At 44.3% G+C, this 22,120-nt stretch overlaps 2 protein-coding genes and 1 long non-coding RNA gene across 4 annotated transcripts; all 3 read right to left on the reverse strand.

Annotated features, from left to right (window-relative positions):
* Nucleotides 1-281: 281 nt before the first annotated feature.
* Nucleotides 282-14,072, reverse strand: LOC104583993. Its single transcript, XM_024461350.1, has 6 exons — nucleotides 13,806-14,072; nucleotides 13,657-13,723; nucleotides 12,355-12,471; nucleotides 9,512-9,587; nucleotides 6,556-6,715; nucleotides 282-344 (listed from the first exon to the last, which is right to left on the reverse strand). The coding sequence occupies exons 1-6, from the start codon at nucleotides 13,974-13,976 to the stop codon at nucleotides 282-284; spliced, it is 654 nt and encodes a 217-aa protein (XP_024317118.1). The 5' UTR covers nucleotides 13,977-14,072.
* On the reverse strand, nucleotides 9,619-11,472 carry LOC112271561. Of its 2 annotated transcripts, none has more exons than XR_002964684.1 (2): nucleotides 10,065-11,472; nucleotides 9,619-9,945 (listed from the first exon to the last, which is right to left on the reverse strand). It is a non-coding gene; the product is annotated as an uncharacterized LOC112271561 (long non-coding RNA). The 2 variants fall into 2 exon arrangements; XR_002964685.1 differs by having other exon boundaries at nucleotides 9,619-9,949.
* A 4,341-nt stretch (nucleotides 14,073-18,413) lies between the features above and the next one.
* On the reverse strand, nucleotides 18,414-19,277 carry LOC100827585 (vegetative cell wall protein gp1). Its single transcript, XM_003571167.4, has 3 exons — nucleotides 19,129-19,277; nucleotides 18,829-19,038; nucleotides 18,414-18,734 (listed from the first exon to the last, which is right to left on the reverse strand). Exons 1-3 carry the CDS (start codon nucleotides 19,190-19,192, stop codon nucleotides 18,628-18,630), a joined length of 381 nt encoding a protein of 126 aa, XP_003571215.1. The 5' UTR covers nucleotides 19,193-19,277; the 3' UTR covers nucleotides 18,414-18,627.
* Between the last annotated feature and the right edge of the window lie 2,843 nt (nucleotides 19,278-22,120).

Raw genomic sequence — 22,120 nt, forward strand, 5'->3', positions numbered from 1 at the left:
CAAAATAAGGATGGTGTTATTTTTCGCAACAAGGCTAGGTTTGAAGCTTCCCCACGCGCATCACATCTACAAGTTGTCAAAAGGATTTTCAGGTATCTACATGGCACCCAATTTTTTGGCATTTGGCTTTCTGCTTCCTCTAGTATTACATTGCGTGCATTTTCGGAATGCTTATGTTGGAGGTTGTAGAATTGATAGAAAGAGTACATCTGGTACATGCTTATTTTTGGGTGACTCTTTAGTACTTTGGTCTTCTAAGAAACAAAGTTCTGTTGCACAATCTACTGCTGAAAGTGAATTTGTAGCTGCTGCTTGCTGTTTCTCACAGATTTTATGGATAATAGCTACAATGAAAGATTATGGGGTTAATTTAGAAAGTGTACCACTTTATTGTGATAACACTAGTGCTATATGTATTGCTAAAATCCTGGTGCAACATCTTAGAACTAAGCACATAGATATAAGATATCATTTTCTTAGAGATCATGTTGAAAAAGAAAATGTTGTGCTCAACTTTATAGATACTGAACGTCAATTGGCAGACATTTTTACTAAACCATTGGATTCTTCTCAGTTTGCTTTTCTTCGAGGTGAAGTTGGAGTAATCAAATCATACTGGATGGTTTCAGGGGGAGTGTGTTCTTCTTGTACGATATGTAAAATATCTTTTCAGTTGCTTCTTTTTCGATCTTTTATCTTCAATAAATAAAAAATCTAAAAAAGTAATGAGCATTGTATTCCATCCTGAAATGACATTTTTGCAACCACGTTTATGTTTTGAGGACATTGTCGTTTTATATGTATGCTCGTATGAATAGTGTATCACATGACTTCTAATAAGAATGATAACTTGAACTAAATTTTGTCATGGTTAAACATTGTTAACTATTTTGGTCTTGGATACTTAATTACTAGCAATGGTGAAAATATAATGGTATCAAGGTTCCAAATATACAAAGACAGGTGGTGTCAAGCAATTTTTACTAAATAAATATGCCAATGTCGCACTACATCTTCACGAGACTTCTTACCATTGCACTTTGGTATGAACTTGGAAGTTGTTGTGTTTATTGAAACCTTTGTCTTGAGCTTCTGATTGCTTACCATTCGCCTTAAGGTTCTGATTGTTAATCATTGCACTTTGGACATAGGCTTGGCATGGTGTTTTAAATATAGGCTTGACAAGGTTGAATTGACTTGGCATATAAATTTAATGAAAATAAATATTATGCTTTTATAAAGTGCTATGTTTAATGTAATGTGCTGCAAGCTATTTTGTATTCAAGTATTGATGTAGTTGATAGGGGGAGACCATGTCTTGCAATAAATCGTAACAATACTTGATTGTTAGTCATGTGTAGATTACATCATACTTATATACATGTCGAGTACAACTACTTTTTACATGATTTGGATGCACAATTATCATGTTCATGATGTTTTATAATGCTCATTACAACAAACAAAAATGAAATATGACAAAAAAAACAAAAAAAAAATTTGAAGCGCGGGAAATATTTTGGTGTTGATTTTGATGAAATTCATTGTCAAAGGGGGAGAGTTTTCAACACATATACATACTTTATTGGTGTTTCTCCAACATTTTGATGTTTCTCGTTTTCTTTTCAAATCTTGAAAATCTGAGAGTTAAGTGAATGTGTATGCCAATCAATGTTTAATGTATGGTGTTTATGAAATGTTGCCAATGTTTTCATCAAGGGGGAGATTGTGAAATCATAAGTGATGTGTAACATTGGCAAGTGTTTTAAGTGAAATATTGATGCGGATACTTTGGATAATATGGATACTTATATGATGACTTGTATCTTGTTTGGACTAAGTGCTTTGCTAGTGGTGTGTTGATTCATTAGTTTCTTATGTGAAAACATGGCGTGAGTTGTGTGGAACTTATCCTGAGTCAAGTCGTGGACTTGTGCTCGTACTAGTTATTTATGTATTCGCTTTTAGGTGTTGCCGGAGCTAGAGGAACGTGGTCGATGACGGGATCGAGGGACGAAGCATGGGAGAAGCTGAGGTCGAGGAATCAATGTCATGCGGGACGTTCGTGCGAAAGAACAATGAAAGTGAAGATTACGATGATCCAGGAGGCACCGGTTTGTCGTACGTTGTTTATACCGGAGATGTACGGTATTGGAGATAATTGACACATGATGATCGAGTTTTGAAGTCATCACAAGAAAAGTTGATGGCATGGACTGGCATCGACGTGAAGACATGTAGGTCCAGCTGTGGCGGGATGAGAGCTGTTTAAAAATTAAACAGTAGCGTCATGAAGATGGTGTCCGATGGAAAAGTTGTCCACATGAAAGTTGTGCGCGTCGTTGAGGAGAACAACTTTACTTTTCGAGTCATATCAATCTGAGATTGTATGTGCGCCCCACGGGAAGAATAACGACCGGGACAGAGGAGTTCGTGTTGGATTCGGACTCGGTTTAGGTTCGCGAATTTTCCCTTATAAATAGAGCGCGTCCTAGCTAGGGTTTTAGTAAGGACGTGAGGGAACTCAGAGCTTTGGATCTAGATCAATTCTTGGAGATTTCTTGGATGCATGGTTGCATCTTTTGTAATCGATCGACATCGTTGCAATTAAGAAATTCGTTGGCGGTGTCATCTTTGTTATTCTCGGATCTTCGTGGATTATTCGTGCTAGATCTTTCTAACACTTTGCTGCATATTTGTCACGAGTTCATAATACTTTGCTGCAGATTTATCACGAGATCAAGAAAAGATTGCGATTACTCCATCTTTCTTGTTATTCCTCGAAATCGATTATAGATTAATTCTCGTAACTTTCTGTCAGCGGTTACTGTTTTGATCATATCTTTTGATTGGTACATCTGATTGAGCTGATTCTTGTTGCGTTGGTTAGATAATTTCAATACCTTTCGTTTGCATACTCGTACTTATTTTTTGGTTCGTCCAATCAAAAGTTACGCCTGTTTTACTATCACGGACACAAAGGTGATTTAGGGTTTGAACTTTTGGATAAAGTTTTAATTTGCTTCTGCGCAATCATTCACCCCCCCCCCCCCCACGCTGATTGCCTATCTCAATCTCACAAGTCGCCCTGCATCCGTCTGTCCCTGCACGGTTGCGCGCGTCCTTGCCTCTTGCGATCTCCGCTCTCCACAAGTGACGTCAATTCTATACGAGACCGCAAAAAAATATGCACGAGGCGAGGGCAGACGATTTGAGTTGAACCGATCAAATATCCAAATCCCGCTCTGGTCAGTAATATGTCTCCTTTGATTTACTGAAGATCAATTCAATTAATTCCATTTTCAGGTCTAATCAATTGACCGGTTTTGTGACTAACGGTACGCGACATTATTACACAGCTTGTCAAGCTATTGTATGAGAAACACAACCCCGTGTTCTTCTTTCATTTTCGGTCATAATTTCAAAACCAAAATTTTCAATTTTGCTCCGAGGTCCCCAATTCAATTCCTTGAGACGGCCCTACCCTCATGTCAGATCCGATAATGCACTGCAGCACATCATGGACAAAGAAAATCTAAATTCAACCATCGAAGCCAAACCTGCAACAAGGACAGAGATGCCAACAAACTTTCGCCACTCAACTCATCCCTGGCTGCTCCTTACTCATCAATTTCGGCCACCACTGCTGCTCAATTCCAGCTTGAAGATAATGCCTGCTCGACGGGGGTAGGTACGGTCGCTGGCCAAAAAATCTGAAGACTTGGACGAAGAAGAAGACATGGAAAGGGAAGACAACATCACAAGAATATGAGAAGACTTACCGTCAGAGAAAGAAGAGACCGGCAGGGCGCCAGCGGACACCAGCGATGGTGATACGAGGAGGCGGATATCCGGTACGGTTTGTGGAGCTGACGTGAGAAACTAGCAGTAGGAAGCAGTGGGACGCTGCCAGATCTGGGTGAGGCGTCGTTGAGCTGCTGGACAGGAGATGGGAAAGGCAATGGCCGAGTGGCGTGAAGGCTGACGCAGCGGCGGTGTTGAGGATGCGAAAGCCAGTGGCGGTGTTTAGGATGGGGAGAGGCGGCTGGCGGCTTGAGAAAAAGGTAAGGGAGTGAGAAGGTGAAAAGGGGAACAACCGTTTAATATGGTTGTGTGGAATAGTTGTAAAAAGACACACTGCTAATTAAAAAAATGTAAATTAAATTATAATCATTATGATACTCTGCATTATAAGTTAATTTAAGTGCTATAAAATAAAATGATTTGATTTAAATAATATGAATTTGAATTATATCAATAAGTCGTTTGAAACACGAAAGTTTAGAAAATCGGTTGAATAAAATACTAGAAGAGTGAAATATGAGGAGTGAGATAGGGAGTTTGCGGTAGAAAACACAAATTTAGGGCAAGAATTTTTATAGGGGATACCCATATAGGCATTTGGGGGCTTACATTTAGGAAATCTGCTAGAGTTGCTCTTAGATATACAAATCACATGCCTTCGATTTTGAAAAGGTTACAAATACGACGAATAGATACATATCAGACAGAATCCAATATTATTGAATTATACTCCCTCCGTATGGATTTATAAGGTCTGCATTGAATTTTCTGCCGAACTTTGACGAACAATTTTACAAAAAAAATGTATGTACATAAATGTTATACTATTGATAGAGTTTTCTAATACGAATACAACAATATCTCTTTTGTGTCACGATAATGTCGTATTACCAAAGTAATGTTTCGCAAAAGTTTCGCATAAAATCCCATTTGGCCCTTGTAAACCCGAACAGAAAAGGTATACCAGTATGTCAGGAAATCAAAATAGATACATCATCAACACACGTACAAACACAATACAACAATAATCATCAGGTCTGGAGGCTCAGCCGGAGGAGGATCGCCTCTGGAGTGGCCGGCGGGGCGGCAGCTGGGCAAGTAACAAGCACCATTTTTATTCTATGTTTTTGCTATATGCAGAGCACAAGCCGATGAGGATTGGTGAACACCTCCAGAGTCCAGACCAGTATTTAATACCTTCCGATGTTCTCATACAGGCAGAGTTGCTGAGCTTACTTTCCTCGACTTGAAATCTGGAATTAAGAACAAGACATGCGTTCACACAATGCGATTACCATTGACTTCTCCCTCTCGCTCTGGTCAACGCATGCATGCATACTGGAAGTTGTTGCTGTCTTCGTGATGCCGAAACGTGCAGCTGCTTCTGACTTGCCGAGAGTATAAATATATACTGCCTCCTTTCCTGAATGTCTTGACCGATCACATAACAAATGAAATCAACATGTATGATGTCACTGATCCTAAATTCTTGACTCAAATTTGTCCAAATATGGATGTATGTATTCTTAAAAAGGGTCTAGATACATGTAATATTTCGACAACAATTTAGGATCGGAGTGAGTATCATTATATACATTGTGAAATATATTTACATGATATCTTGATTTGACACTATGTATGTTATTCACTCTGTCCAACAAAGGATTTCGCGCCCTAGTACATTGTAAAATTAGCAAAACAGTCCTGAATTCATTCAAAACCTTTAATATTTGGTCTGCAATTTGAAATTTGAAATTCTAATCTTGTCGTCCCCGTCCTCCATGCCGTCCGCCGCATCCCGGCAGTCTGCCGCTCGCCGTCATAGGCCTCCCGCGGGGGTCACCTCCCTTCGGGAATCAGCAAACACGACGGGGGCAAGGTCAGAAGCCACATAGATTGGTCTAGGTGTAAACAATGTTGCTTTTGTGGATTAGAAGAGACTATCCAACACTTGTTTATATCATGTCCATATGCTCGTCTTGTATGGCGTATTGTCCTTGTATCGTTTAATTTGCCGCCTCCAACAATGTCATAAATATGTTTGGAAATTGGTCGAACAAGGTTGATAAAAAACTAAAAGCTCAAATTCGGGTGGGAGTTTCTGCTTTTTGTTGGACTATTTGGAATTGCCGAAATGGAATTGCCAAAATGATATTGTTTTTAACAAAACTAGAGCTGCTAATATTTTATAGGTTATCTTCAGGGCTACTCACTGTATCCGTTTGTGGTCTTGTCTTCTCCCTGTAGACCGACGGGAGCCTTTGGATATTGAGTGCAACCGTCTGGAGACGGCTATTCGGAATATCTTCAGCCGGGATGGATGGCGGTCCACTAGTAGAATTATTGCTACATGATGCATAGGCATTTTTTTTATAAACTTTTTCGCTGGCTGATTTTTACAAACTTCGTAATAAATTTGGCTGTGTGCATCAAATGCAGAGACCGGGGCATTCACCTTTTCGAAAAAAAAAATGAACACCGTCGCCCCCGTCATGCTGGGATCGCGGCGCTCGCATCGCTCGCCGTCGGTCTGCACTCTGCCCGTGCGCGCCTCCGCGCGCTGAGCCGCAGGCCCTCCTTTACTCCGCTTCGCCGCTGATCCGCTCGTGACCCGCTGGCCCTCTGCTCCGCTGGTCCTCCACAGCGCCTCGCCGCCGGTGCTGAGCTGCTGGCCCTCCTCTTCTCTGCTTCGCCGCTGCTCCTCGCGTGACCCGCTGGCCCTCTGCTCAGAGGAGCCTCTGCGCTGCTGACCTCCTCTGCGCTGCTGCTCGCCCTGTTACTCTGTTTGCTCCTCCTCGACCTGTTGCGCCGCTGCTCTTCCTCGATTTGCTGAACAATCTGCTGAAGAACAACCCGCTGAGTACTACCAGTGCAAAGAATAACTGTACCAACCTGCTGAAGAACAAGTGACCTGTAACAAGAAGGTCAGAATTTAGGGGACGAAGTAAACAATTCAGAACAAGAAATTGAAAATCCAGGTAACATGGAGCACGTGTGGTGCGATGTCTGAACTGTTATTTTTTGATTGCCTGCAGGTGGGATGGTCCATGTGTATGGTCGAGCTGTTATTTTGCCTGCCTGAAGCTGTGTTCGTTTGCCATTCACGACAATGGCACCCGTGTTATCTTTGTATATACTAAAGCTATGTGTTGTAATTATCACGTATGCTGGGTGTCATGAAGCTCAGTCTTCAAGGCTGTCGTGGACTGTTTTATCTTCATCAAGTTTTTTTCTTAACGAAGTTTTATCTTGCTCATGTAAGGTACGAACGCAATGTAGGCTGTAGCTAACATGGGCCGTCGTGCTGCCATGCATTCAACGACTGGGCCGGACGAGAGCGTAACCGACCGGACCGGAGAAACAAATTATACACGGGCCTGCACGTAACAACTAGGCCGGATGAACAAACCGTAAACGGCCCTGTCTTATTGGGCCGGCCCGGTACTACTGGGCTTGACAAAAAAATATAAGTGCCGGCACTCTTGTGCCTGATGAACAGAATCGTGAACGGGCCGGCCCATTACTCGAAGGCCTGTTGTCAAAAGGTAAATGAGCTGGCCCATTATTCTGAGGCCCGGTGACAAACCGTAAATGGACTGGCTCGAAAAATCATCAACGAGCCGGCCCATTACTGTAGGGCTGGCTGGATAATTCGTAAAGGGCCTGCTGAATAATTAGAAATGGGCCGGCCCTTTACTACTGGACCTTGATTCTCGTGGGCCGGCCTAACTATCCTTAACAGGCCTGCCAAATTCTTGGGCCTCGAGTGACATGTGTCTCTACAGGAGGACACGTGGCCAAATAAGAAGCTGACATGCGGACCGTCAGGATGCCGACGCGTGTCCCGTCTGGATGCTGACATGTGTTCTCACAAGAAGAAGACACGTGTTTCATTGGAAGGCGACACGTGTCACGGCTGGATCCTCAGACGTGTAGCTCGGCAATATCGACACGTGAGCCTATGAAAAGCTGACTCGTGAACCACGTGTCATCCTCTGACAGGTCCATACGCACGTGTTAAACGTTAGATTCACGTCTGACAATGCTGATGTCATTGTATTAGTGACGGCTTGACCGGCCTTAATGGGTTGGGCGGAGCCAAGGCCTGCTAAGGATCGAGACGGCCTAGAACCGTCATTGATGGCCAACTTTGTGACGGCTGGGACGTTCTGTCATGATCGACTATCTATGAGCACGGGTCAAACACGATTAGCAGGAATGTCATAAAATGTTTTAGATGATGGATTTTTGGCCCATTATGACTATTTCTGAACGTCATAATTCCCGTAAATTCTTGTAGTGGTTGGCGAACCCGTCAGCTAACAAACAGAGGGAGGCAAAAATTTACTCAGGTTCAGGGCCCTCGAAAGGTAATACCCTACATCCTGCTTGTCTGATCTGTATTGATGAGTCGATTAAAAGATTGCCGTCGAGGCGAGAATGCTCAGATTGGATCTGGCGAGTGCATCTAGACGGCTTCTACGAGAGATTAGATGATCTTGGCTCGCCCTCTTAGTCCTTTATATATGCAGGAGGCTAGGTCTCGGGTGGAGTCCAAGTCGATTACATCAGAGAGATATACTATAATTAAGCTTCCTTATCTTTGAGTCGCAAGATTAAGCATCTGGGCTCCTGGAGTCGTAGTAGGCTTCTAGATGGCCCCCAGCTGGGCCATGGTGGGTATCCTCAAGTCGAATACGTGGTTAGTCATAACCACATCATGGGCCGGTCTAATGAAGGTTAAGCGGGATTTTTTTCCGCTTTGGATCCTTTCTTATCAAAGACGGGGGTCAGGTTATATTCTGTGAGGACATTTGGTTAGGCAATCGTCCCCTTCGGGATCAGTACCCGATACTATATGGAATTGTCCGCAACAAGCATGATACCATAGCTCAAGTCATGAGTCCTTCCTCCTAATATTTCATTTAGGAGAGACTTGGTTGGTCCCAAGCTTGAGGCATGGAATCGGTTGGTCCCTCGTCTAGATGCGATCCAGTTGACTCAGGACCTAGATGTATTCCGATGAAATTTACATCAGTCTGGGTCTTTTACAGTCAGCTCGTCCTACCATGCTTTAGTCAATACATGTGTTCCTCCGATGAATCAAAAACTTCGGAAACTCAAAGTTCCGCTTTACGGTGAAGTTTTTATGTGGGTACTACGTCGTGGGGTGATTCTCACAAAAGATAATTTATTAAAAAGAAACTGGCATGGTGATTCCAAGTGTGTGTTTTGCTCTCACAATGAGACAATCAAGCACCTTTTTTTCGACTGTCAGTTTGCTCGTTCTGTGTGGTCTACCATTCAAATGGCGTCTAATCTTCGCCCGCCACGTAGCATATCAAATATTTTGGTAATTTCTACATGGCATAGGCAATAATTTTAGAGCTAAGATTTTGGTAGGTGCGACCGCGCTTTGTTGGTCGATTTGGCTATGCAGGAACGAGATTATTTTTAATCATAACCGACAATCTCCATCTTTTTTGCAGGTTATCTTTCAATGTACCCATTGGCTCCGTTCATGGGCGTTACTACAACGGGAAGTGGACATGACTTTGGTTATGGTTGCATGTACTCAAGTCGCGAGCTCTCAAGGAGGTTTTTACCAATCAATATTGCAGCTATTGTCAAGTGAGCAATCTAGACATGTTTGTTCACATGAAACAGTGATTGACAGATAATAGCTACACCAATCGTGCTTTGTTACCTGGTTGGAGAAAGGGAACGACACAAGGGAGTGGGGAACTTTGATGGTCCACCATTGTCCATAGCAGCCGGCTCCCCTGATGATCCAAGTTACTTGACATATTGCGGTTAGCAAGTACACACTGAATTTAAACTGAAGCTATACAAACCAATGAATCCATGTGCGAACTTTAACTTGATACATACATGCAGGCATGCACTTGCGGTGCCTGCCACTACCACTACTAACAAAATAATGACACAATTAACCTTTTATGATACATCTCTGTAGGATAAGAACAACAACAAATCTAGACTAATATGATCTTTTTATTATGCAGCAGGTCAAATTTGAACTCGGGACCTATATTCTTTCTTGAATCATCTCCTACCTCAAGGCAATGCTGAAATTTGATGATCAATTTGTGCTCTCCAATGCATAAGTTTAAATTGGCCCTGACTTACAAGGAAAAATTCGTCATGTCAAGTAAATTTTATTCTCTTGCACAACTATATGAAGGAACAAATTTATGTTGACAAACTATGTAAGTTGGTTTCCAAAAGGAAGAAGCTACCTCATAGAGCATTGGATATGTGGAAATATAACAGGATGCACCGAAAGGACAGCTTCTCTGAACCTCTGGTACATGGTAAGCTACCGTTCTCGAGAAGATGTTGTATTCTTGTTCTCAAAAGTAACCATGTCGTGCCCCAATCTCGCTCTTTTACAGGAATGTGTACTGAGCTACATAAGAATTACGAGGCTGAGTTCTCAAACAGAACCATGGCATGCCCCCAATCGGATGCTCAAGAAGATGTTGTTCAAGAAGAAGTTGTTGCTCAAGATACGGATGCTCAAGAAGTTTTTTCTCAAGATATGGATGCTCAAGAAGTTGTTGCTCAAGATATGGATGTTCAAGAAGCTATTGTTGTTCCCGATTTGAATGAGATTTCTCAAGAAGATGCTGCTCAAGATATGGATGTTCAAGAAGCTGATGTTCTCAATTTGAATGAGATTCCTCAAGAAGATGCTGCTCAAGATATGGATGTTCAAGAAGCTGCTGTTGTTCTCGATTTGAATGAGATTCCTCAAGACGATGCTGCTCAAGATATGGATGTTCAAGAAGAAGCTGCTCAAGATTTGGATGCTCAATAAGAAACTGATGCTCAAGGACATCCAAAAGTAGAATTGACAAATGAGCAAAGGCATGGTGTCTATTTTGCTTTGGAGGTAATCAGGACTAGAGATGGAGAAATTCAAGCACAGGACAAGTATCTCATTGCATCCATGCTGAATACAAGTGTACAGACAGTTGAGAGGATATGGGCCAAAGCCCTGGCGCAGATTGCACGAGGTGAAGAAGTTGGCGTATCAAATAAGAAGAAATGTAATGTTGGTCGAAAAAAGAAAGATCTGGATCTGCCGGGTACTGACAATACCACTCAACAAAAGGAGGACATTCGAGGTTTAGCAAGATTATTGGGTGTGAGCCACTCAACCTTACACCTAAGGTTCCAGTTCAGTGATATATCACGACACAGTAACTACTTGAAGCCTTCGATGACGCCAGCAAACAAGCTTAAGAGACTGGAGTTCAGTGTCGAGCACCTCGTCGATGGGTTGACAACTCCTTATCCTTTCTTCAAGAAAATGGACAATGTCGTCCACATCGGCGAAAATGGTTCTCCATGACTAGGATAAACAACAACTACTATCTTTTGCGAGAGAGTAATTCTAGCGATCCAAGACCGGTGGCCAGACGAGGATGTAGGAAGAACAATCCTCATACAACAAGATAACGCAAAACCTCATCTTCTTCCTAACGATGATGTTTTTCGACAGGTCGTAGAAGAGAGTGATCTAGACATAAAGTTGATATAGCAACCTCCAAACAGTCCGGACATGAATGTCCTCGACCTATGCTTCTTCAGGTCCCTCCAGTCACTCACAGAGACTAGAGCACCGGCAAGTATCAAGGAACTGATAGAGCGTGTGGAGGAAAAATACAATAACTACAATGTCCACAAGCTGGCTCTTAGCTTCGTGACATTACAGTATTGTATGGTAGAAACTATGAAAGTGGGAGAAGAAATAGACATTACAGTATTGTATGGTAGAAACTATTTAAGTGGGAGAAGAAATAGGCTACGACCTCCCGCACAAGAGTAAGGAGCGCAGAAGGCAGGCTACCATTTATCACAGCAGACTTACTTGCAGAAACCAAAGTACGTATAGAAGAAGGAAAGGTTGAGAAAGAAAATGTGAAGTAGATAAAGGACGAGAATATATACTTGTGTATGGTATTACTTGCTGAGTATCACTGCAATGTAAACTGTAAACTGCTCAGTATCATTGTATTACTAACAGTAGCAGTTAACAATGTATGGTACTTCATACTAACAGTAGCACTGTCAATTGTATTACACATTTGCATAATACTGCAGCACATTAAACACTGGGGCACTCAGATATTTTATTATCATCACCATTAATCAAACCAATCATTCAGGAAGCTAGCGATCTGTTCAATCATAAAAAAGAATTCCCCACATTAATTTTGCCAATAGTGCGCAAGACTAGAGCACGCTACATTTCCCAAGTATCCAGAACTTACTGCTGTAGCTATAGACAACACCATTGTTTCCCCCCAAAGATCATTTTACAATCAAATTAAATTTGAAGCTCAGATGGTCATCCTGTGAGTGATACAAAAAACTAATCCATGCTTTGATTTTTACCCAATTTCACTGATTTTACAAAAGTAAGCAGGACAGCACAAAACAAGGTCATATTTTGCAATTGTTACTGCAGGATCAACTAAAAATTGTTGCTGCAGGATCAACTAACAGAGTATGAGCACGTACCGTTGTTCCGAATATAGAATGGCAGCCAGTAGAGGAAGGTATAAGCAACAAGCTTGGAGAAGAATAGGCAGAATACATATGGCGCAACACCAGGCAATCTCCATGCCTCCAAGAAGCCAATGGCTCGAAAAGATTCCGCTGCACAAGGTAGCCACGGCTCCAGGGGCTCGATGCCGTCCGTCTGTGACAATAAGATTGGTGCTAATCACCTCCCCACCGGCCCAGCGCATCATTAGCGCTAAGCTGGGTACAGGATCAGGCGACTAACTTAAATGCGTGTCAGCCGGGTAGTTGGGCGTGCGTCGTTGTGAATTGAATATTACCAGGGAGGCAGGGAAGCAGCGTGTGGCTTTAGGCGACTGTAATTATTTCGGCACTGTGTGGGACGCTAACTAGCCTAACCTTTTGCACACAGGAATTAATGGAGTAGTTCCCATTTACATGTTGTATATATGACCTCCTACACCTTAAGTGCAACAGCGGTTATTTGCCCGATCAGTTCGTTCAGACGGTCGAGGACTAATTCTTTTTTCACGCGCAAGAATTTATTTTTGTATTTTTATTTCCGAGAATTGTTGGAACTTAAAATAACTGACGACTGCGTGAACTGATTTTTTCCCCCGATTTTTTCTATCATCCTATTCTTTTAAATTAAATTGTTATGAAGGTGGTGACTTCAACATCGCCGGCAAACACTTATTCCACACTTCATGTTCGTGCGACCAAAAAAAAGAAAGGTTTGCCATTCGTGAAGATACAAGTAATGCCAAGCGAGATTTTTTGTATGTCAAAATTTTTGGTGTTGAAACACAAGCATGGGGAACCAAACTACTCTCACTTTCCTTATAGAAAATTCATTACACATGATTCCCCCTGCACACCATACTGCATGGGAATGGACACAACAATACTCCATTTATTCGAACCAAATCATCCAGCTAAAGAGGTTGAAAAGTCATCTAAAGTCTCCCAATGTTTTCTAGGCAGCTATCGTTCGTCCTATTTGTCCATGCGCTCCGTCTCACATCCTGTGAAAGTGAACAATCAGTGTTTCATCGTGGAGTTCGAATCTAATCAAGGCCACATCGGACTTGCGGTACTTCGCAATGGAACGAAATACGGCCCAGGAATTCAAAAAGATTCTGTACCTCCAGCCTGGGAAACGGATTAGCCTCAGGTAATTAGGAGAACATTAGCCCAACTACCGGCATTTACTACCTGTCAGGCCTCTTCCTGCGATCAGGATCCAACGTCAAAGGACCCCTGGAGCCATGGTACCCCTGAGCCATAATTCCACTCTACCAATGGCTCTAGGCAGTTGACACCCCATCTCCCCTTCCAACTCGCCATCATCCCCTTCAACAACTTCCTTGAAGTATTTACCAGCAGAAACAGGTTAAATTTACCAGCAAAAAGTATTTTCATGAGTATCAACGAGAAGCTGTATTCACCTGATATCGTATATCGAAGTTGGTCAGATAAAAGGCCTTCTTTTGTGATACAAATATACAGATCAAAGCACTCAGATTTCCTGTCCAAAACGAAGCTTGCAGGAGATGGGGAACGACGAGGAAGATGGCCCGCCGGTCGCCGAACCACCCACTTCCGTGCCGCGCTGCCATGGAGGACAAAGGTGGAAGTCTCGTCCATCACATCACCACCTCATCGGCTCACTCGTCCCCATGCCCTCCAGATCGAATCCAAGGTGGAGGAGCCACCGAGCCGCCTCAATCTTGCTTGGGGGGGGGGGGGGGGGGGGGCGGCACAGTGCGAGCGAGGCGTGGTGGCCGGCGCGGTGCGGCATGGGCGAGGCGCAACGGAGCAGGACAGAGTGAGACGATGCTTGTCGGAGAAAACGAGAGGGGTTTTCACAAAAATAACTCCGTGCCATCCTCTCTTGGACGGAGGGAGTAATATTTTTTGCTATAAGTTTGGTCAAATTTTTGAACGTTTGATCATCAACAAAAGTTACATGCCCTACATTTTGAAATTGAAGGAGTACATAATACGGTATTGTGTTATAAGAAAATCATTTTGTATTTTGCTAGTGGAAGGCTGGTGCAATTTGATTCAATGAATGTTACGACTAATAAGGTAGCTGTGCATTGCTACCTAATCTTCTATACCTAAATGTTAGGATGCTGAGTGTTGCGCACATACAGCTCTCTCTTCCGACAATATGGGCCCTTTTCTTCTGCCCTCCCCCCGGCCCATCTCCACCCGATCCTCCTGGCCCATTCCCGTCCGATCGTTTCCCAAACCCGACCTCTCTGTTTTCATCCTCCTCTGTTCGTTCTAGCATTCCAGAAATGCACCCACTTTCAGCCATGAATCGCCGCAGTAACAAATCTCATCAAGAACACTGCAACTCATGCATAGATGCATCAAATCAAATTATGAGCAACTAGCTCCCAGTACATAGCAATTCATGTATAGATGCGTCAAATCAAAAGTTTTGAAAATGTTATTTTCGTCCAGATAAGTTACCCTAAAGTTAAATATAACTATTTCCTTTGACAAATTCAGATTATAGTTTGGCCTTGCTACTGCTTTAATCAATTCAATCGGAAGCTAAGGATCCTAACATCAAGATAGTTTGGTCTGCCATCAATCAATTCAATCCCAATCGCACAATGATAGTTTGCACTGAATGGGTCGTCGCCGGAATAATTAGTTGATTTTCTTGGGTGATTTCAATCTTGGAATGCTACTTAATTGCATTAGTAGTGATATTGTGAAAGTGAATGGTAATCAATTGTCCCCTTTGTTAGGTAATTCCATGCTTCATACCCAAGGAATGTTTATTTGTGGTATTACTACTTGCCTCATCTTATTAATAGGCAGAATTATGTGTATGCCCGTGGGTAGGGGTGAGGGGTGGGGGAAGAGGGCACCGCCCCCACCCACCCGAAGGTTGAATTCTACGGCAGGAACTCAGAGATGATGTGAAGCTGCACCTCGTCCGGGCATTCCATGATGCGCTCGATGTACTTGAGACTTGCCTCATCTTATCAATAGGCGGAGCTATATGTGTACCCCGCCCCACCCCCCCCCCCCCCACACACACACTCACACACCACCTAAGTCCTGGCGTAGCGCCTTAGGCTTGGGTGCTATGCCACTACCTTCGCGCCCAACGGCAGGACGCCATGCCCAGAACTGTTGTTGTTGTCCTCCTAGCTAGGTGATGGCGACTGGGCTGTTCACCATGTGGGACTCGCTATCCCAGGTGATAAGCTCGAAGTCCCAGCTGCCAGGTGCGTCATCTGTCTGCGCAACTGCTCATCAGGTCTGGGTCGTCGTCCGGCACGAACTTGCTCACCTGGTCGGCCTTGCAGTTGAGGCTGCACAGAAGCTGGACGTAGTCTCTCGTGCCGGCGTCGAACACGAGCCCCGGGAGCATGATGATCCACGGGATGATGAGCCCTGCCCCAGCCACGAGCGACGTCGCAATGGTGTTCTCCTCACCGTTGTTGTCGAGGATAGGCATGCCCTTGTTGTCGATTGCGCCGGCCACAAGTCAAGGATAGGCAGGCCCTTGTTGTCGATTTGTCCCTGGATCATAAGTGCGTACTCCCTCCGATTTGTACTAAATGCTTGAGACACTTATCATGTATCGAGGAGAGTATGTACGTATGTGCATGCATGCGCATGAGACAAGATAGATAAGAACAAAACACAAGTCAGATATATATACCTCGCGTGAGGTCCCTCGCCTCGCGGCACGGACTATTCACCATCTGCTGCCTAATCATCCCCACGCTCTTGGCATATAGGGACTGCCTCATCAGCACCACGCGACAACAACAGCAACTCTGGGCATAGCGCCCAAGCCTAAGGAGCTATGCTAGGACTTAGGGAAATTTGAGTCCCTCCGCATAACCGTTGGTGGAGACGGGCTAGCCCCGTTTGGCCACGTTGGCAGGAGCATAGCACCGGTCCCTCAAGCACTAAGCAAAATAGTAGATTTGTGAATTTCTTCCGCGTGGAGTTTATTTTTCAAAAACAAATTCGCCTTTAGGTTAGTTTTGTCGTTTTCCACTATTCTCGACTGAGAAAGTATGGCAGCAGGGAAGCCTACTAGTAGGTGGGTAATTTCCTATCTTATACTAGATGGGACGGTATAGGATGCTCATAGGCCTCACGGCCGACGGCTGCACGGCAAAAAGCAATCAGGCAGTTCACGGGGCCGGGAAAACCCTTGGCCCACAATAATCTGTGCTTTCGATTTAAGTGATAGGCCTATCCATCCGCTGTGGCTTGAGATCTGCGCCCCATACAACACAATGAAAATTGTTTCCTTCTTCCCCAACCTCTCTCCTATGAGGCCGTCTAACCCATGGGCGGACCAGGACTTAGCCAGAGCCTGGGCAAGATTGATTTTGCCCGGGCTAACAAGGACACGTGATGAGTTTTCTCCTGTTTTGACTAATCCTAATTGCATACTACTCAGAGCCAGCCAGCTCGGGCAATTGACCAGGGTGGCCGGGCGGTGCCTCCGCCCATGGTCTACCCCCATCTCTTCCCTTCCCTCCGAGACTCGGAGATACATGGCGGGGCGTGCCCGCGGCGGTGGAGGCTGCGGCGGAGGGCCAGGCCCAGCGGCAAAGGTCCAGCGCACGGTCCCAAGCGGCGGTGGCTTTGTTCCATCGAGACTGCAGATGGCAGCTCTAATCCATGGCGGACCATGTTGAGGTTGCATATGGCAGTGGCATGATGTCGGGGCTCCCAGCACGGCTCCATATCGCATCCCCATGTGGCCTCGTATGTGGCTGCATCATGTGGAGCTCGCATATGGCGGCGGCATAACTGATTCCATGACTGCTGCATATGACGCCCCATGCACCTCAGGCCATGGCTATAGCGTCGCCGCCGCATGGAGACGACGTTCTCTCTCTATCTATCTATCTATCTCTCTCTGAGATGTGAAAATGAACTCTCCATTGTAGAATGAGACGCAGTGCGCTCGGGAGCAACTGAACTTTTTCCCTATGACAACTATAATTTATTCTCTCGTTCGCGTCGCAATTTGCCAGCTAATAAGCACCGTTCTACCCTGCCTCTACTTACTCCTCTTGTTCACAGAGTCGCCCTGATCCTCCCTCCTTGCCTAGCTAGATCGTCTCCTGCCACCGCTGCTGGCAGCAGAGTCTCAGCTTAGGCATTCGTCTACACTGTTAGGGCGGTATAAGCTCATGCATTATGTTCTTGGAACATACAGAGAGTATCCATGAGAATATGGTCGATTTTTTTCCATTAAGGAAGCACGCTCTTCTGATTGGATTATAGCATCTTCATATCTGGAGCACCTGTCATGTTTGTTGGTGGCGGTCGGTCTTACACTGACCTCAAGAAACTCAACGTAAAATCCATTGTCAATACCCTCCTAGAGTGAATAGCAATCCAATTTGGAAATTCAAAGATCTCAATTGTTTACATTGCACCTGTCATGTTTTTTCCGTGTAAGATTTTCACACCGATAACATGAGAATAAGAGACTTTTTACGTACGGTATGGACAGAAGGATATGAGCTGTCCATTGGAGGTGATCGAACGGCCTATATCAAAATATACTATTCCTTCCGTGGGGTAATATTTGTCCTTGAGGGGGAAAATGGGCATAGGAAGCAATTAATTTGGCAACAAATCCCGTGATGCCATGGGACCGTTAGGATCCAGGCAATTAGGCATAAGATGATAGGAAGCTGCTATCCTTCATTGGCGAAGAAGGCATCTTCGGTCGTTTGAACAACCAGAGGATTGGGTAAAAGGACGAGGCGAATCAACAACTAAGAAGAGGGCATGGAAGAGGATGACGGAGTGGATCAGTGGACAAGCCGGCGGACTGCCGTTAAGTACGACGGCCAATCTCGATCTCTGCTCTTCTCTCTACGTGTCTACATGTGTGAGCTTTGAGACAGTCGGACGATCTACTTGGGTGGGGGCTGGTTAATTTTACCGAAAATAAAATTAAAATAAGAAATGTGAAATTCCTAGAATACCCTACCCCGTTACTACTCTTCATGACACTAGTAAATTGTACCGTAAAAAGCCTCACGAGTTCACAACAATATATTCATGTCTTCATTGAACTTAGAAATGTACATGTACTATTTTAGACCAGAAATACATCAATGCAGAAATATTTGCCCTGCTCTCGCATGTAGGGCGACAACAATTGGTGATTCAAGCTTGCACACTCTGGACGAGGAGGCTGGGTGATTTATACATGTCGTCTGGCCGGCGATGGCTTCGACGAACGTACACGACAGCTTAGCGGCCACGGCCACCGCGGTCGCGTGGTTTATCAACAATACGGCTCTCCGCTCCGCTCCTGCTCTCATCGTCAGGGTCCATAGGAGGAGTAGCCGGTGGCGCAACTGTGGGCAACACCGAGGAGAGAAACTACTTAGCAGAAATTAACACAGAGAAGTGAGCGCGCGGTAGTAACGTGGCAATATGATCGATCTCTACCTGGATCGGCTGGATCAGCCGGAGGATCGCTTTCTGGAGCAGCCGGAGGGTCGCAGACTAGAGCAGCTGGAGGAGAGGGCTCAAAGGTGGCCTGCGACGTATCCTCCATGACAGCGTTATTCCGGCCGCCTGGCTTTCGTTTATCAGGGGTTGGGCTAATAGCACCGTGTCGTCCGTGCTCACCTTGACCAATCGGCGACGGCGGCGCAACTGTAAGCTCAAGCAGAAACGAATTAGCCAAGATCAACCTACACCCTGATTAAGAAAAGGAAAACGTTCAGGCAGTGGGATATGGCAAACCTGGAGCGCCTGGAGTGGCCGGCGGGACGGCAGCTGGGCAGTTACCAGGCAACGCTTTTTCCATGTTTTAGCACAAGCTGATGAGGAATTATGAACGGCTCCACACTTGTATTTATACATTTCATTTGTCTCAAACAGAGGTATCTTTACCCATTCCCCGCGCGACTTGAATTAAGAACGAGACGTGCGTTCACACGATGCGATTACCATTGACTTTCCCCTCTGTCTGCTAAACGCATGCATACTGGTAGTTAGGGAGTTGTTTGATGTCTTCGTGATGCGACGAGAATCACTTTGTATTTGCAAGTGGAAGGGTGGGTGCAGACTGCGCAGTTTGACATTCCTCCATCCAAGGAATCTGACCTGACCCTCTTTCCATCCAAACAATAATTGCAAGTGTAGGTTGTTTTACAATGCCTCGAAAATAATACTCTCTCCGTTCAACAAAAGATGTCTCAAGTTTGTTAAAACTTGGATGTATCTAGACATGTCTTAGTGTATACATACACTCAAATTTAGTCAAAGTTAGACATCATTTGTTGGACGGAAGGAGTATTGTTGTACAAATAGATCAACGGTGGCAAGGAAAAAAAACATTGTTGTACAAGTGGATCGACGATGGCAAAGAAAACGCCAGTATGTAGTCTTTGCAGAACAACTACGTACACATCCCGAATAGTTTGACAGGTGAAGCTCATTTCCTCCTGACCACAGAATGCAGCCCCGCGAAGCTGAGATTTCAAGAACCTTGTAAATTCTTCATTCAAACATGTGTCCATAGGCATCTTCCTTGTTCCCACCATGTCTCAGGACTGCACAAGTCAAGTCCGTCATGTATGCTTCGGCATAACTAAAGCATCCTCAATCTCAACTCAAGCCCCTTCAGGTGTCTTGTAGTCTTTGGGCATCGTTTCCATCCTTCGTCTCTTCACCTTGGTTTCCTTCCTACTACTGCGCCTGCGATCAGACCGAAAATGATCGAGAAGCTCTCCTCTGCTTACCCGGCTTTCTCACCTCCATGGAGTTCTGCTTTATGAGTGATAACAGATATATCTCAGTACAAATGAGTGACTCTAGACTAGTTTCAACATTTACATAATTTATTTTGCAATGCCATAAGTAAGTTGTAAAAGCGGTGAATTGAACATTTAAGAAAATGACAATAACTAAGTAACATAATCATATATAACAATATGAACAAGCACCTACATGATCCTACATTTAATCACTATTCTCCATTTGGCAACTAGCAAAATATTCTCCATTTTTCCCCGACCCAATGGAGCACACTCACGTTGTCCTTCATCTTTCATAACGTTGTAAACCATTTGAAAACAAGTTTAACAATGTGTGGCCTAACCAGTGTCCATGACCGAGGACGTGACTATTCGAATAGTTTTAACACTCCGTAGAGGTTGTACGACTTACAGACAAGATGTGAATCTCCCTTAAGTCACAATTGAGTACACCACACAAGATGTACCAACAGGATATCACAATTAATGAGGCGTTTTCGCCTATCTAGTTCTGATAGTGAACCTGCTAGATGGAAACCTTCACTACAAGTGAGCGCCCCAACATCACATCAGAATACAACGCCACAAAAGCTCTCACTTTTTGGACGCATCAACGACACAACTAGGTAGATGAAGGCCCATCTTTGTGTAGAGGTACTAACTACGCAACAGAGAGTAGCCTCATCAAGAAGCTTCAACCCTTGAACTCTTCTAAGGCCAGCGGGGTTTGACCAACGGTCCCAAACAAGTTAGTAGGCCAAGCCCTTCACATGAAAGGCATGTGGTTGTACCATAATAACTTGGGCGAGCAGTGTTGAAGTGTATAAGTGGATTGCTTAGCCCTTTCCATCAGATCAGTCTTTTGGTGCGTTACCTAGCGCATGAAGTTTGACATGGTGTCAGAGCTGAGGTCGTGTGTTCGAGTCTCAGTTCCCCCGCATTTTCGGATGTGAGAAGGTTTGTGTTAAGTATATCATATATCCTCTTCCTTTTTGTATCAGGGCCAAATGTCTCAAGTTCTAGTATTGACTTTCACAATTTATCTTAAAAATTGTTGTTACTCCCTCCATCCATGTATTGGCCTCTTGACTTGTATAAGTAGATTTCCTAGCATTTCCATCAAATCGTTCTTTTAATTGCGTTGGTTAGTGCATGAAGTTTGACAAGCAGCACCGACTGACCCCTTGCCATTCGCAGAACTCCATGGAGGTGAGAAACCCGGGTACACAGAGGAGGGTTCCTTGATCATTTTCGCGGTCTGATCGCAGGCACAATAGTAGGGAGGAAACCAAGTTGAAGTCGTGAAGAGATGAAGGATGGAAACGATGCCCGAAGACAACAAGACACTAAAGTCTGAAGAGGCCATATTATCTTGTACTCCTTGTTCCCACCATGTGTCCGTAGTTGAGATTGAGGATGCTTAGTACTTTAGTTATGCTGAAGCATATATGATGCGCTCTAAATAGCACATGGACTTGGACTTGACTTGTGCAGTCCTGAGACATGGTGGGAACAAGGAGTACGATGCTTACGAGTACATTCAATGTATACGCACCTGGCTTGTTGATGTGGCTAGACCCTAGAAGATCAAAACTTCATCAACGGATATGACGATAAGTATGGGAACTAGGAGGCAACCCCAGCCGGGTGCCTGTTGGGTTTGGCATACCGTTGGGCTCTGAAGTTGTTTTGGTGTTTTCACTGCAAGACTCTGGTGTATCTCAGCTCTTCTGGGCTGTAACTTTAGATCCCCGACTTCATGATGCATTGACATGTAAGTATTTATTTAGTTATAGATGTTCATTATGTTACCAAGTTGATCAGTGTGTACTAGGCTACTAGCTACTTATCATGGGACTAGTACAACATACACGGATGGGGCTCTTGGTCATTAGATTAAGGTCCCCGCACTTAATCTACTTGTCACACACACAAACATACATAGCATATGCGGTGAGTGGTAATTAGGTACACAT

The sequence above is a fragment of the Brachypodium distachyon genome, chromosome 3 (genome assembly GCF_000005505.3).
Source record: "Brachypodium distachyon strain Bd21 chromosome 3, Brachypodium_distachyon_v3.0, whole genome shotgun sequence".
Classification (NCBI taxonomy): Eukaryota; Viridiplantae; Streptophyta; class Magnoliopsida; order Poales; family Poaceae; genus Brachypodium; species Brachypodium distachyon.